Raw genomic sequence first — 15,564 nt, forward strand, 5'->3', positions numbered from 1 at the left:
CGGTAGTAGTGACTTGATGCGGTTAGCGGTTCGCGTACGTAATTTGATTTAATGGACTAACACCTTCACCCCAGGAGTACATATTCAATATTCATGTAAATACGAATTATTTCCTGAGGCTGTGAAACTCGTGCTCGTACACCCAGAGAGACTGTGGTGAACTATGCTATAACCATACCTCTACCTCTACCTCTACCTCTACCTCTACCTCTATCTCTATCTCTATCTCTACCCTTACTTCTACTGCTATTGAATCAAATATATGTATATACAACTGGGTGAGATACGGTAAATTGAGTAGCTCGAAAGGACCTTTCGGTTGACGTGACAGTGATTCAAATTAACGCCCGAGATACCACCAAAACTTGTCTGTGAATAGAATTCATAGTTACGGAAGAATTCATAGAGACGTCTATTGAATTTTTCAATCGTCACTATCGTAAAACTGTCTGATCATTCATTTAAACCATCTTCAATATTTTTAAAAATTTTATTATACAGAAAAAAATAATGAAAATAATAAAAGAAGCCTGAGATGCTGAGATTGTTGGACTTAATTGTAAAACCAAGTGGTAAAATAAATTTTAAAAAATTTTTAATTATAAAAATGATATTATCGAGTTTATTAAGGTTGGTAGGTATGAAGAGCATTGAGGTAAGTATGTATAAACGCAAAGCTTAAAGCTACTAAACACTGACCGCTGGGAGCCATTTGCTAATAGCTGCCACGACATGCCGGTATAAGACCGCAGGGACATTCCGATGAACAATATTCCGGTCGGAAATTCGGATGGGAATTACCGCTCGGCCAATTCTGTTAATTTTGAGCCTACAATCTTATACCTCACTCTCATCATATCTATTTGTTTGTACAAATAATGGGAAACCTGGCCAGCATACCGGACTCAATTGGGTTATGTCTAGTACATCTGGACGTAATTACACCAACATATTTTTTCAAATCGTTCAGCTTATTGTCTACAACAATAATTAAAGTTTACTTGTAATTTTTTTTTTTTTAATTATAGTGATATAACAAGATGTAAAGAAGCCCATCAGGATAAGTGACATGTTGTGTCTGATGAATATCGTCGGGTAGCGGGAAATGAGATCCTCTCGAGTTCATTAAAAAGTTAGGTGACCCTGGTGTTCTCTCGTATATCACCCACACACTGATGTTGATGCTGGTAGTGCTACTGGAGGAACAACAATACTCGGAGGCAAACTCAAGTCCAAGGTGTAGCCTCTACACACTTTCTCATCGGTGGTTTGAAAACAGCGTTAACCACATCGTTCCTGAGATGAGTGTAGGAGTGCAGAAGGAGTACACAGGAGGAGTGTAAGAGTGTAGGAAAGCTTTAGCAGTATGAGCTTTAGCTGGAGAAAGGGGCGAGAGACCGAGTTATAGAGCGAGGAGCCCTTGGGTGAAAGAGAGGCCTAAATACTCTCGGCTTTCCCTGTTGCTAAACAATATAGTACTGTCCGTTAACTTTTCAGTGAGCCGTGAGCTAACTAGCCCGGCCTCGAGTAACTACTAACTCAGTTATTCTACACTGACAAACCTGCCCACTCGAGTTGAGCTAGTTTTGCCCGGTGTGTTGTGTTGTGCGGCGAATAAGCTGGCTGCTGTGTCTAGATGTCTAGCTGTACCTGAAAACCCAATGAAAACTGAGAGCTGAGAGCTGAGAGCTGAGAACTGAGAACTGAAAACTGAGAGCACAAAACACGTCATGACGACGGACAATAGACGACAACTTTTGTGTGCTGCGAGAAACAAAAACTCGTGGTCATTAAATAAACTTTTGTTTATACGGTTGTTTGACAATTAGTTTACGCTAACGTGTTTTAGTAATATACTAAATCTAATTTCTAGATCTATTATATACTTTTTTATTATTTCGAAAATAATCTTGTCAAAAAATTACTTTTTAAATATTTATTCATTTTATTAAGCTCTCTGTAACTTTTAAACTATTCATTTATTTACTTTTATTATAGAAAGTTTAATTTTATATAAATTTGTTCTCATAATATTTTTACATATTAAAATACCTGTAACTTTTAAAATATAAACTTTGGGAAAAATAGTAACGAGATCTTTTTTGTAGAAAATATAATTTCTCGTAAAATAGCTTATATACATTTTTCTCATATCTTATATCGTTTAAGCTCAATTCCAATTTAAAGAACTAAAGAGAACTTTATTAATATTTATAAAGCAAAATATTTTAGTACTTTGATTAAATAAAAATAAAAAATGATATTTAAAAGCTTTTTTATAGAGTGCATGAGTAATTTCCAGGATATTTAGTAAAAAAAATGCAAGTAATTAAGTCGATTATAACGTAACAAATTCGATGAGAGAAAAATAAAAAATAAAAGAGAGTTTAAAATTTGCATGTTTATTAATATGAAATTATTCAAATAGGGAAATTGGGAAATTGCATTAATTATTGTGAATATTGAGTAATTGTCTGTCCGAGCATCTATTTATATTAAACGTTCTATTATCGAAAAACTGACATATTTACATGTATTAATGTCACTTTGGACAGGGAACTCACTTATCTGAAAACAGGATCCACCGCTCCCATCATCATCGTCTATCGACTTTCGAGAGCATGAGAGAGTGTAACTGCATTACCGAGTTAATTGCATTCGTGGTACAGCTTGTTAACTTATCGCACAAGAGATTTTAATCCGTAATTAAGTTATTGACCGGCGGACGGACAAGGTTTTAATTTTTCTCCGATAATTGGCGTTTTATAAATTTAATAAAGTGGGTATTTTGTTTAAAAATACATTCTGTAAATAAAAAATAATATTACCGTTATTGAGATGCATGTGAGAGTGTTCGTCATTGTAAATGGTCTCAGAACGATCACTGGCAGTCGAGCTGGAGCTTAAAGCGCTGTTGTGTTGGCCCCGACGAGACCGTCTACCTAGAGTACCTCCGCTCACACTGCCGCCCCCGGTGCTGGGGTTCCCACCGTTTCCTGAGCTCGTTTTCTTGCTGGGCGCCGCATAAATCACCTCGCCTGTCGTGGTCAACAATAACGATTGATCAAAATACCATTTACATTGGTACATTCACCACCAACCAACAACCAACCAACAACCAACCAACATATTCAACAGCTATACCCATTTTTAACCGAAATCATTAGCTGAACCGATTCCAATGTATAATATAATGCATGGCATAACTAAATATGTATGTGAATAAGGATTACGTACCGTTGGCGACGTTGCGCGATCGATCCGACGACACACTGTTGTTGTAATGATGTCGTCGGGAATTTGTGCTTTCCATGGGAAATGGCGAAGCCTGCCGGTGATTTGGCGTCAATGCTGCTGGTACTGCTCCTGCTACTGATGCTGGAAATGGCGTCGTTGGATTATCTGACGTCACTCCACCCTCAGTGTCTGAAACTGTACGATGATACGAACGATCATTTGTACCTGTAACATATTTTTATAAAATAAATTATTTAATCAGTGAATGTGAATAACGTCAGCTAATAATTTTTTATTAGACTTAAACTGTATGACAGGTAATAAATAAATGATAAAATCATAGAAAAACCTCACAACAATTGAACTTGACGACTCATATTTTATTATACATTTTATCACGATAAATTAACTGTAATATTTAATATAAGATTTTATAATTATTTTGACAGAAAATATATATAGGTAATTTTTAACTGTGTGTCGAAGTAGTGATAAAATATAAAGGATGAAAAGCAAAGTAGTAAGAAGGCGTAATATACAAACGAAAGAGTAAAACGGTTCGTGTCACGTTTCCCGAACAAGTCAATGGTTGAATGGCAAACGTCTTGAACATACGTAACAATACGTATTACGTATATTTCATAGCATTATATATATCTATAGATATAACTCCTTGAGAATACTTGCTTTTGAAGAGGAAGTACAATCTAAAGCACGTATTTTTTATTATACAGAAAGTATGCACTTCTTTATGCAATATAAGAATGCCATTGGCGCAGCTCTCACGCCAAACGACAACTATTTAATCTATAGGTACACATACATATAAATATATATATATATATATATATATATATATATATATATATATATATTTTTTTTTATTGTATTCTATTATTATTATTGTTATTTAATTCCTTTGGACGTGATTTTATATTGCATTGACACTTGAGTACGTTTGAATTAAATTTCTAATTTCTCGTACACTCAAAGACGTCAATAGGTTATTGATCGCAACCGATTCTCCAGCATTTCTTTTCTATGAATGCACTTGTAGCCTCTCGTAGTTCCTTTTATTTATTTATTTTTTTAGTTTCATTAAATACTGACAGATGCAGCTAAGTATTTATTAATTTTGTTGCTTTGATTTATTTTGAATATTTAAAAAATTAAATAAATTGTTTTTAATGGCTAGGTTGATTTAAACTTGTGAAATAAAGTCTCTGATGGATTGCCAAGACAAGGCAGTAAATTTTGAAGAAGGGTTTGGGATAAGATGAATAGTGTATGGTGTAGTTGTGTGTGTGTGTGTGTGTGTGTGTGTGTGTGTGTGTATACCGCTGAAATGGAAAGGAAAGCTCCTTTGGCGAATGGCATCGCGATAGCGCCCTCGGTACATAAATCCGACAAATAAACGGGAGCCAATTTTATGTCGGACTAAACGCCGGATACCCCAAGTCACTGGATAATCAACCGGTCCGACCAAACTTTTATCTGTTTCCCTTTTTATTTTTACCTTTTGTCAACAGAAAAAAAAAAAAATTAATATTTTTAAAAACCGTTTCAAGTAAAAAAAATTGAACGGCATAAAATTAGCCAGACCCTTTTATACATAAATGTTAACTTTGCTGTCAAGTTAAGACAAGTAAAAAGTAAAAGTTTTTGGATCCATGTATATAGATAAAAAAAAATCCAATATAGACAAGAGAGATGAGGTTTGGTTGTCGAGGGGCTGACATCAGGCGAAGCGAAAAGACATCGGAGGAGGATCGAGACGTAAGGGGTTTCATTTGCTAGGAGGAGATGTTGGAGATGTTGGAGATGCTAGTGTAGAGGAGATGGTTCAAGTAGAGCTAGAGCAAGAGCAAGAGCAAGAGCTAGAGGTTGAGGAGGATAAGGAGGATGAGGATGAGGTATAGAGAGCATAGTAGAGGGTTGTGAAGCGAAGAGGGCATAACACAATTACATGTGGGGTTGATGCTGGGTTCTCTCAGCTCGGCTTATACTCTGGTTTGGGTTGAAGCTGGGCTGAGGCTGAGGCTGAGGCTGGAGCTGGGGTTGGGACTGGGGCGCTACTCCCAACGACGGTGGGTGGCAAGATTGAATATGAAAGTTTAATGCGAGCAATATCACCGCCACTGGCCCGGCCCACGGCTACTCACTCTCAGACGTCTCGACTATTGCTCTGTCTATCTTTGGTCTCGAACTATAGCTCTAGCTCTAGCTCCAGTTTTATCTCTATCTCTAAAGCTCTTACACATATTATTTTTATTTTTATTTTCATCCCTTTCCTTATCCTTTATCTCTCAACTCCATTTCTTTACTCTTCATACTCTTCATACTCGGTACATCCGGTCTGTAAGCTAACAGTCAAACTTCACGCTCGATGTTGACACGAATCGCATGAGTCATCTATCCCTTCTTTTCTCCAAATGGCTTTACTACACTATGCTTCTTTCATGTTACACCAACCGGATCTTTATTATTTTATAGAATGAGTTTCTAAATCTCGGTTTGTCTGTCGAATAACTTTTTTTTTACTTTAAGCCACTTGGGGACAAAGAAACTCGAAAATTCAGACAATATTATTTTAAAAAAGTTATTGATGGTTATTTTAATATCACTCGAAAAAATATTCATCAAATTTTAAAATTAATCAAGATAAAAAATGAATAAATGACGTTAGTTTTCGCCATTAAATTCCGAGTTATTAATTTTTAAAGACAATCACTCTTCTGGGACTCGGAAAAAAAAAAAAAAAAAAAAAAAAAAAAAAAAAACAATCTAAAACAATTTATAAAAAATCCAATGAAACAGAAATAAAAATAAGTAAATAAAAGAATATATAAGTTTTAAAATTTAATAAAAATACCCTTCAGATAATATAAATAATAAAATAATAAAAGAACATGCCCATATATACATGTTAAATATTTTTCAGAAACTAAGGAATTTACTTTTGCAAGGTATACTTGGGTAACTGCGCTCTTAGCTATTTATAAAACTTTCCTCATTAATTACAGACAAGATTCAATCCCCCCTTCCTCGCGCACCTTTCAACCCTTCTCTGTTGTAACTTCCGGGACTTTCATCCCATGTTTTTACTCTCTACTAGAAGAGAATATCCGAGCGTTTTCTTACTAGTGGTTTACTCCCTTTGTTAAAACCCAGAGAAAGGAAATTTAACAGAAAATTAGAAAAGCTCTTTCTTTCTTTCTCTCTCTCACTCTCGCATACACGTGACACTCACCTTTACACCCCACGTTTCAACAGAAATTACTATAATAATAAAGAAAATAATTATCTCGATAATATTCAAACGACATAATAAAATTAAATTTTGTTTTATTTAATTTATTAATCAATTATCACGTTAATAAAAATAATAATGTTAATTATTATTAGTGAAACTGAATAAACGTATAATTGTTAGATGCGACAAGTTTAAACCCAAATAATCCTCGGTACACAAAATTTGTATAAAGTGAAAGCTAGAAACGGGACTCGGTAACGGTAACGGTAACCCATCAGCTAAAGAAAACAAAAGTAAAACGTTCGAGTGATATCAAGAGATCCAGTTGGTATGGGCTCTATTCTACCGAGATAAAATGGCTACGAGACGTAGAAGGATAGAAATCGTGCAGACGCAAATGCATGTACCTGCATCATGTTGAAACATTGATTTTGTACATAAGCGTGAGCTCAACTCTTGTATCCTACAGTGAAATAAAACCAGACAGAAATAAAAGAACTTGAGTAGAGTTTAAAGAAACAAAAGAAATCTTTTTTCCGACCAAATGATTCGAGGATTTGTTAAAAGATTCTACAACTCTTCGATACGAGTTTTTATTATTTAAACCTCTGCTATTACTGACGTTATAATTAAATATATATTTTTTCAACATTATTGAGAATGTATTAATTGACATTCATTTAATTCTCAAGGACTGGATGATGATAAAAAGAAAATAAATCGCCAGTGAAATTTAATAAAATTTCGTTCGAGATAAAATATCAGGTATTAAATGTTTTCCGGCGCATAAAGAATGTCTTTGAAGGCCGTAGGACTCGCAGCAGGGGCCGGGTGCAAAGAGCAGGCCAAAAAGAATAATATAATGGAAAAAAATGTATCGGAAAGAGTAGCAGGCGTGATGGCTGTGATAGGCAAAAAGGGGAAAATGCTACTGCGACAACTACTACGACGACTTGGACGCGTTACTCTGACGCAAATTAAATGTCGGATCAGAAACACTGCTGTCACGAGCAACTTTCCCGATACTCCCGTTTCAGCTACATCGTTGGCTGTACTGGCGCAAGAGACGAGGGAGAAAACTGCGAAATTACCATTTTAAATTTCCGGAAAAGACATCAGACATAGAGACTGCCATACGGGAAAATAACGAGGCTTTTGAGCTTTTTAAATTCAAAAGGCCATTCCAGACATATATTTATATACCTTTATATATCACTTGTGAAATAAAAAATTCTAATAACCAACTAATTTATTATTTTAACCAATGTCTCCTTTACTATCCAGTTATTAATCCCCCTCTATATAATAATTAATCTCAATTTACATTTAAATAAAACTAAAATGCCAGTTTCATTATAACTATTTTTTGTGCATAATACGCCGATGTCTTATTGATTTAGTTCTATCAATAGCACATACAGCGAGTTCCCCTCGAATCATTAGGATTTTATATACATATATATATATATATATATCGATATATTTATACCGAGTGGAATGCACTTACGTGTACTTGGAGACAATAAGTCTCCGTAGAAATAATATATAGATGGACACACACTGACATTTGTTACTACCATATTATCAAGGGTCACCAAGAACCGATAACTTGCTACAAATACACGTTTTCCCCTGGATAACATTTTATTTTTATTATTACTTTTTTTTTTGTCCATTTTATTTTTATATTTGTCCCTTTAGTCTGCTTTATACTTCTCGAATTCTCATAGAAAATTCATCGAAGCGGAAGGAAGAATCGGGGATAGTTCTCTTAAAATGATAATTCTCAAAGAAAGAGGCATTTCGAATAGAATAAAATAATAATAAAAAGTAAATAATTTATTGACAGATAGAATTGAACGATTAAATTTGATCGTTATGTAATATTGCAGAGTACTTATTGTTAAATAATTCCGTCTATTCACATCCATTACTGCCACTAGAAGGAATAATATAAATAATATCGAGGATCGCATTAATTTCCTTTGCGAATAATTAACGTATGAGCAGCGAAACGGAGCACAGAGTGACCACGGTTTTCCACTGGCGCATGCAATCCTCCTTTATACCAGAATTACCAGCACAGAGTAGAGAACTTGCCCTTAATCCTGGCTCGCTCTTGCAGCTACTTCGCTGCCGACCAAGTCTGAAATATTAATTCCGACTTACACATGGTATTTCCACTGGCAGTCTCTGAGCATTCGCTTCTATTCGCTTCTCTGTATTATTAAATGACTTGCGAGTTATTGTACGTTAGACTTTGCTTCCTTCTACTTTACCTGTACCTGCTTCAACTAGAAATAATAATACAAACTCCTTTATACATTCTAAATTACTCTTGCTTGTATTTCTGCTTTCAACACAATGTAATTAAAATCAACCAATCAACCATAAAAAAATTTTAAATATTAAAAAAAAGCCATTTATTCATTTTTTATTAAAAATCCAAGCTCTAGTTCGCTCTAGTAATTTTTTTCATCAATCTCTAGATCCACAAAAGAGATTAAACAAAAAAAAAAACCTTTAATAATACTTTTTACATTTGAAATTAATAATTTACTGAGTTGGCGAATAAATTGAATCAGATGATGATAACAATAATAATAAGGAGAATGTGACATGATTATTAACAAAGATACAGAACATATGGTATACATAAACTAACATGAAAGCATTATTAATTTCCTCTACGATGTTGCATATCATCTTTCGCAATCATTGGACGAGATCAAGGGAACCGTAGCACGGGCTCGTTACGCGGTGTGTGACTGCACATATATATGTATATATATATATATATGTTTCGCGTAGCTAAGCCATGCATCACCACTTGCCACTCAAGCCAAGCAGTATCATGTAATCGAGTTGTCAAGCAAACTACCCCTTACTGAGGGATGCCGACAGCACTGTATGTGCCACATCAAGGAGCTACACTCGAATAGATGCCACGACGCTCTGACGTTCTAACGCTCTAATGCTATGCCGGTATTATATATACACACTATTCTCCTCTATTGAACGCTACATTTAAACCCCAAGTCTATAACCTATTGTACCGACATTTTAAATGCCACTATCAACTAAACTTTAAATCGCCGTTGTCAAGACTTGTTATTTACTCATACGCTGCTTATACCTTCATTATTAAGTGTATATGTATATATTTAATGTATAGTATAGCTCTCTCTGTTGAGTTGATTATATATATTAGCCGAGTGGTGGGTAAATTACTTGCCAATCAATATACATTACATTGGGTTTTAAAATAGAAACCTGTTATTTCATTTGTCTCCTTTTATATAAATATATATGTGGTATTTTTATAGAGTTACAAGTATTATTTAAAATGATGACGTGCTTTCGAAATTTCCCTTTTAATAACAAACGCACGTGTAATTATTATTATTATTATTTTTTGGTTTTATTTGATACTTTGAATAAAATACAACAAATAATGAAAGAAAAGTGGACAGTAGGCGGGTAAATTTATCGGTCACCCAGGAGAATATACAGAGACAATAAAGTTGTAGATACAAAGTGTCAGGCTGCGTTGGAGCGTGTTGCGGTGGCGCCTGGTGTGCGATATAGTGACCAAAGCACGCACAAATTCCTATCCAGACATGCTCTTGGTACTACTCTCTGGCTCAGTAACAAACCCCTCGTTATATTGAAATACGTGGTACATCCTAACAGTTTTATTTATTTTCTTTTATTTTTTTTTTTTTTTTTTGTTATTTTTGTTATTTTTATTTTCAACCTCACAAATGACTGGTACTAGCGACAAAGTATCTCAAGTAGAGATTTACATTCCCGAGGTCTGAACTCGAGCTGAAATCTTCGGAAAGCTCCATTAGGAGGTGATCTCTTGCTCGTGCAAGTTCTCGAGGACGGGAAAAGAAAAAGATGAGCGCACTGCTCAGAGAGATGTTTCTCTACTCCGACCCACCCTCACTTTGCACGAACCTCGGGCAAAGTTGTGGCTTTTAGTCGCTGCCTCACGGCAACATTAGGGTGGATCAACTTGGTCTCTTCTGACTTGCCGAGAGAGACGTCCAGCGGAAATTTGTCTTGGGACTACTCTCGTACTTTCGTACTCTTGTCACTCGTTTTTTGTTTCAGCTCTCTCTCTCTCTCTCTCTTTACTAAGAAAATGACAATACTGCTGAACAAACACACACATATAAATATATATATATATATCTGTATATATTGGTTTAATTAGTTTGCTGTTACTGCACACAATATTATTATTTTTATTAAAACTGTAGTAATTATTTTGTTTAAATTAAATTAAATTAAATTGTAATAATGTTATTGCATAATATAGGTATCGGTCTCTCTATAACACACAGAAGAATTTATATTGTTAATTAATGGGCTGGCATGCGTGCGTTGTTGCCAGGAAAATGGAAATTCCCGCAGTGAGCAGGTCAATGTTTTTGAAACAAAAGCCAGTGAAGCGTGATATGAACCTCGCATAGAGGTAATGAGCTGGTGATATTATGTCTGGCCGTGGGCAGCTTACGAGAATTATCTCCCTTGCGCTCGTCATCCATCCGATATCTATATATATCTACAACTATAGTCATATCTAGTCTATACATATATATATATATATGTTGCCGGACCCGTAGATTGCCGCCTCAATCCCTTCGTGACGCATTACACTCTCATTATTTTGGATATATGCGTTGTTGTTATAAACCAAAATCGATTTAATCAGACAATAAACATATTGTCTGTCTATACAACCGAGTGTCCAGCGGCAGTAACGGCATCATTTTAAATAATTATCATCAGCATTAACATGAAAAAATATAAATAAATAAAATAAAGATGATTATTGTGACCTATCTTCCGTAGCACTTGTCCTGATTTCCAGAGACAAAATACGTTGCTGATGATAAATTATCTTTTTACAAACTAGTTTGTCGTAACGCCCATTCCGCCGATGATTAATGTCTCTCTGGGTTTACGTTGTCGGTGTTTCGCTGTTGTAAGGTTAGCAAGACTTGTGTACTAATATAACTGTTTTATTTCTCCATCGCTTCCTCAATATTTATAGTGCGGGAGTATAAAAAAAAATAAAAATGAAAATAAATAAGAGCTAGAGCAAGACCTGGAGATATGGAGAGCATAGAGAGGGAAATATAACGTTTGCCGTCGAAAGTTAAGAAGATGGACGACGTCTACGTTGAAATAGTCTCTACAGACCGATACACTTCGAGTGCGGTTATGTGACATTGTGCAGTGGAGTGAGTTTGCGGTGGTGCTGCTGGTGCTGGTAGTTGCTGCTGTAGGTTTACAAGAGGGGACGTCGACGGGGATGGAAAATAGAAATGGGAATGAGGATAAAGTAGACGCGGGGTTCTTCCTACTCTCTATCACGGTATATACATATATATATATTTATATAAAGAAGAAGAGTACGAGGGAGCTGGTAATCGGCGGCCACTGGATTGGAACAAATGTTAACGGACGTACGATGATGGTACGTTGGAAAATGTATACTTGAAATATATTTCATAAGACGTGGATTTTATAAAATACTTTCAAATAAATAATGACTTTTATATTTGATTTATTATTATTATTTTTTTCATTTAGTTGCGCAAACTAAAAATATCAAATTACAGACTGGTTATATCTCTTTAATAGTCGGGTTAAATAACAGAGATAGTGAAGGATTTAAAAAAAATAACTTTGTTAAAGTCTTGTAAGAAAATAGCATAAAACTGGGAAGGAGTATTCATTAAAAATTTTATCTCTTAATTTTCGATGACGATGGAACAACCTTTATCCTAGGGGTTTCGAGCCGGCATTACTGCAGTTGGTATAACTATTGGAACGGAAGAAAGTTTAGCATTAGTAAAACGCCGAGAACTCATTAAGAAAGTTGTTACAAGATCGAGTGGCGTCTGAAATCCACACCAGCGTGTTACTTACAGAAAGGGGTGTATGGAAGTGTAAATGATATAGCAGCGGCAAGGATGAAAGAAATAATAATAATAAAAAAAAAAAAAAAAAGGGGGAGGGAATAAAGAGAAAGAAAGTGTTAGCCAATATAACTTGTCTGGCGTTCAACTGTGAATGATGGAATATGATGAACGAGTCTTTTCAGACTCCGTCAATAACACTTGTTACTACCAAGTGATCGAGATGACTGATTCGCTCGGACGATAGTTGATACACGATTATATACTTTTTATAGTTTATTGAGTTTTATTATTTTATTGATCATAATAATAGTTTTTAATGAAAAAATTTAAAATGCTTTTAGTTTGAATTTTAATTTATTTTCAACTATTGAGTTTAAAGATAAAGTCATCTGAAACTTTTTTATAGAGAATTTCATTTCCTATTGAATTATTCCCAAGTGTTTTTATCGTATCTTCAATAGATTCCCCAGAAATTTAATTTAAAGGCGAAGAATAGAAATTTATTTTTTTATTTATGCACTGGGTGGGTACTTTAGATGAAATTTCTAGCTTAATTATCAAAGATACCGTAAAAAATCAGAGTTAAATTTTCCATAAAAAGAATTTTTACGTAAAGTTGTTAGCTTACGAATTGTAATTAAATTAAATTAATGGAATAAAGCCTTACCAGAATATTGTTGAGCTAAAAGCGATGCAAAAACATGCCCAGGACTTCGTCCACCTCGTGACGAAACAGACGTCGGAACAGCATGACGATTATTATCTTCATCATCACTACTTGAGTGTACGCTAGCACCATAACCGCGCCGTTCTCGCCATTCAAGGGACCGTTGACGGCGCAGTCCACGGCCCCCATTGCTGGGCACACGGCCCAATGTCCCATCACTTTCCATCATAGTGGCATCTGAAAATAATAATAACAATTTTATAAAATTTGGCAATATATAGATATATATACATATTGTATACTAGTAATGAGTAAACAGTAAAGCAAATAGAGAATTAGTGGTAGCGTATCAGGAATGTATGTATAGCGAGCGTTGTTGGGTCGGGGAAATCGACTGATGTTTGAGAATGGGTTTCAAGATCGATTGATTCGATTGAGAGTACACCTACTAGCAGAGCGCAGCCTTGAGAACTAAATGCCATTCCAAATTCCCACGGTGACATACTCGATTCCCGTTGGCTTGAGGAATAGGCTACAGCCACCTGATTGATGTTTTGGAGAACGCGCCGAGCTCAACTCTGCATTGTCATGGGTTATCTCAAGACCATCTCAAGACCACGAGACAGTTACTTAAAGATACAATTTCACCGAAAACAACCAATTTAAATGTCAATCTTATTTTATTCTGTTTCTCCTCTAATAATCTGACCACTACTAAATCCCTTATAAATAAAAAGAAAATAAAACATATGTGAAGCCTCTTTTCAGGACAATAAATACAGAAGACGCCACAATCACTCACTCTTGCGCGAGTCATTAATTATAATTTTTGTTTTATTAAATACAGAGTCTTATTATAAAACATAATTTTTTTTTTTTTTTTTTTTTTATATCAATTCTAATTAACTTGAAGAGCACTTTTATTTAATAATTTAATCCAAGATTCTTCGGGGCTTTCATTTAACTTTCGGAGATAAACTAAAAAAGTAAACAAGAACAAGTTAATAAGGGATTCAAGTTTTAAGTGAGACAAGTAGAAAAAAAATAGTTTAAAGAAATTTAGAAAGTTTCATAATTTTTGATAATTTTGAAAATAAAATAATATTTATGGAGGGTGCGAAATGTTTGATAACGCTCTGTTACAACATATTTTCCCCTTGTGTTATATCTTTTAACAGGCACTTTTCGCAGCAGCTTCAAAAGAGGCTCTAACAGCTCGTGCATCCTTATGCTACACAAGTGGACACTCAGCTGCGGTTTGTTTTCTAAGTTTTTCTCTACGCTCCTGCACACTCTACTCTTTATACTTTTTTACTACTTAAAAGACATTGATACTTGGTCCCTTTTTTTAGCTGAAAGCAACAGTTTAGAGCATACTAAAAGCGATAGATAAAATAGTTATATTATTTTTTATAGTTTTACGGGTAAAGTTGAATAAAAATGGAGAGAAGAAAATGTATCAGCGACGTATCTTAACTGTAATTTCACATGAGTCAACGTTAAGAGACGCTAATATAATAACCCGGAACAATATAAAATGATCCTAGACGAGGGTCTCAACAAAGACTTGCTGACTTAAAGGCGATGTATACGCAGCCATTAATATCTCTCGGGATTTCCTTGCGCGACATAAAACCACACCAACGAAATATTAAAAATAACAACTCTTATTACTTTTACGACATTTTTTTTTTTACACTCGAGATGAGAGGGAAAAAATTTATTAAATATTATTACCTTTTTTTTTTTTCATATTCATTTTTAAAAATAAATTAAAAGTCCAGCGTGACTGACTACTACATTAAAATTTTGTTTTTTTTTTTTTTTTTTAATTATTCGGTATAAAGATTCAAATAATTATTTTTTTTATGGCAGTGACAAAAAAAAAATTATTTTTGAATTTGACGTTCAAAAACTTGTCTCTGATTAAAAAATGAAATGGCTTTGAATTTAATTATAAATGTCGTCTGTAATTACGGTTTAAAGGTAAAAAGACCTTTGTTTATGACTGGGATGTTTAATCAGCGGCATATTAAACTCAAAAAAAAATTAAAATCATAATTATTATTATGACGTTCTAAAGTCTGGAATTTATTTCACAATTTTTATACTCAAAGTAAAAATTAAAAAGATTTTAATTCCTTGAGCTTAAGTTTATGATGAGTTGTTGAGTTGAATCAAGTGTCCAATCGAAAGATGGTTTTGCCAAATGTAATTAAAAGTTCGAAACAAATAAGCGAGAAGGTGGCGGAGGCCGGGCTGGGCGTCGATGCTCGAAATGAATGGAAGATAAAAAATAAAAAACAGATAGAGGGAAAAAAGGTAAGAATAAGAAGAAGGAGAAGAGGAATAAAAATGGCGGTGAAAGACCCGGAGAAATGAGACAAGAGAAAATGGAAAAAAAATAATATCCGTTATTATCGGGGTTGGTCGCACGTGTATATTATTGCCGGGAGATTGCTTCTTTT

At 34.5% G+C, this 15,564-nt stretch overlaps 1 protein-coding gene across 2 annotated transcripts in view; it reads right to left on the reverse strand.

Moving 5' to 3' along the window:
• Positions 1 to 15,564, reverse strand: part of LOC103571897 (teneurin-a) — a 251,588-nt gene that overhangs the window by 149,130 nt on the left and 86,894 nt on the right. For both annotated transcript variants that reach the window (XM_053742569.1, XM_053742568.1), the window contains exons 4-6: positions 13,097 to 13,333; positions 3,238 to 3,462; positions 2,829 to 3,038 (exon numbers count right to left, since the gene is read on the reverse strand). In XM_053742569.1, the coding sequence (XP_053598544.1) occupies positions 2,829 to 3,038; positions 3,238 to 3,462; positions 13,097 to 13,325 (664 nt within the window). In that variant the 5' untranslated portion in view covers positions 13,326 to 13,333. The remainder of the gene's footprint in view (positions 1 to 2,828; positions 3,039 to 3,237; positions 3,463 to 13,096; positions 13,334 to 15,564) is intronic.

The sequence above is a fragment of the Microplitis demolitor genome, chromosome 10, assembly GCF_026212275.2.
Source record: "Microplitis demolitor isolate Queensland-Clemson2020A chromosome 10, iyMicDemo2.1a, whole genome shotgun sequence".
NCBI classification, from domain to species: domain Eukaryota; kingdom Metazoa; phylum Arthropoda; class Insecta; order Hymenoptera; family Braconidae; genus Microplitis; species Microplitis demolitor.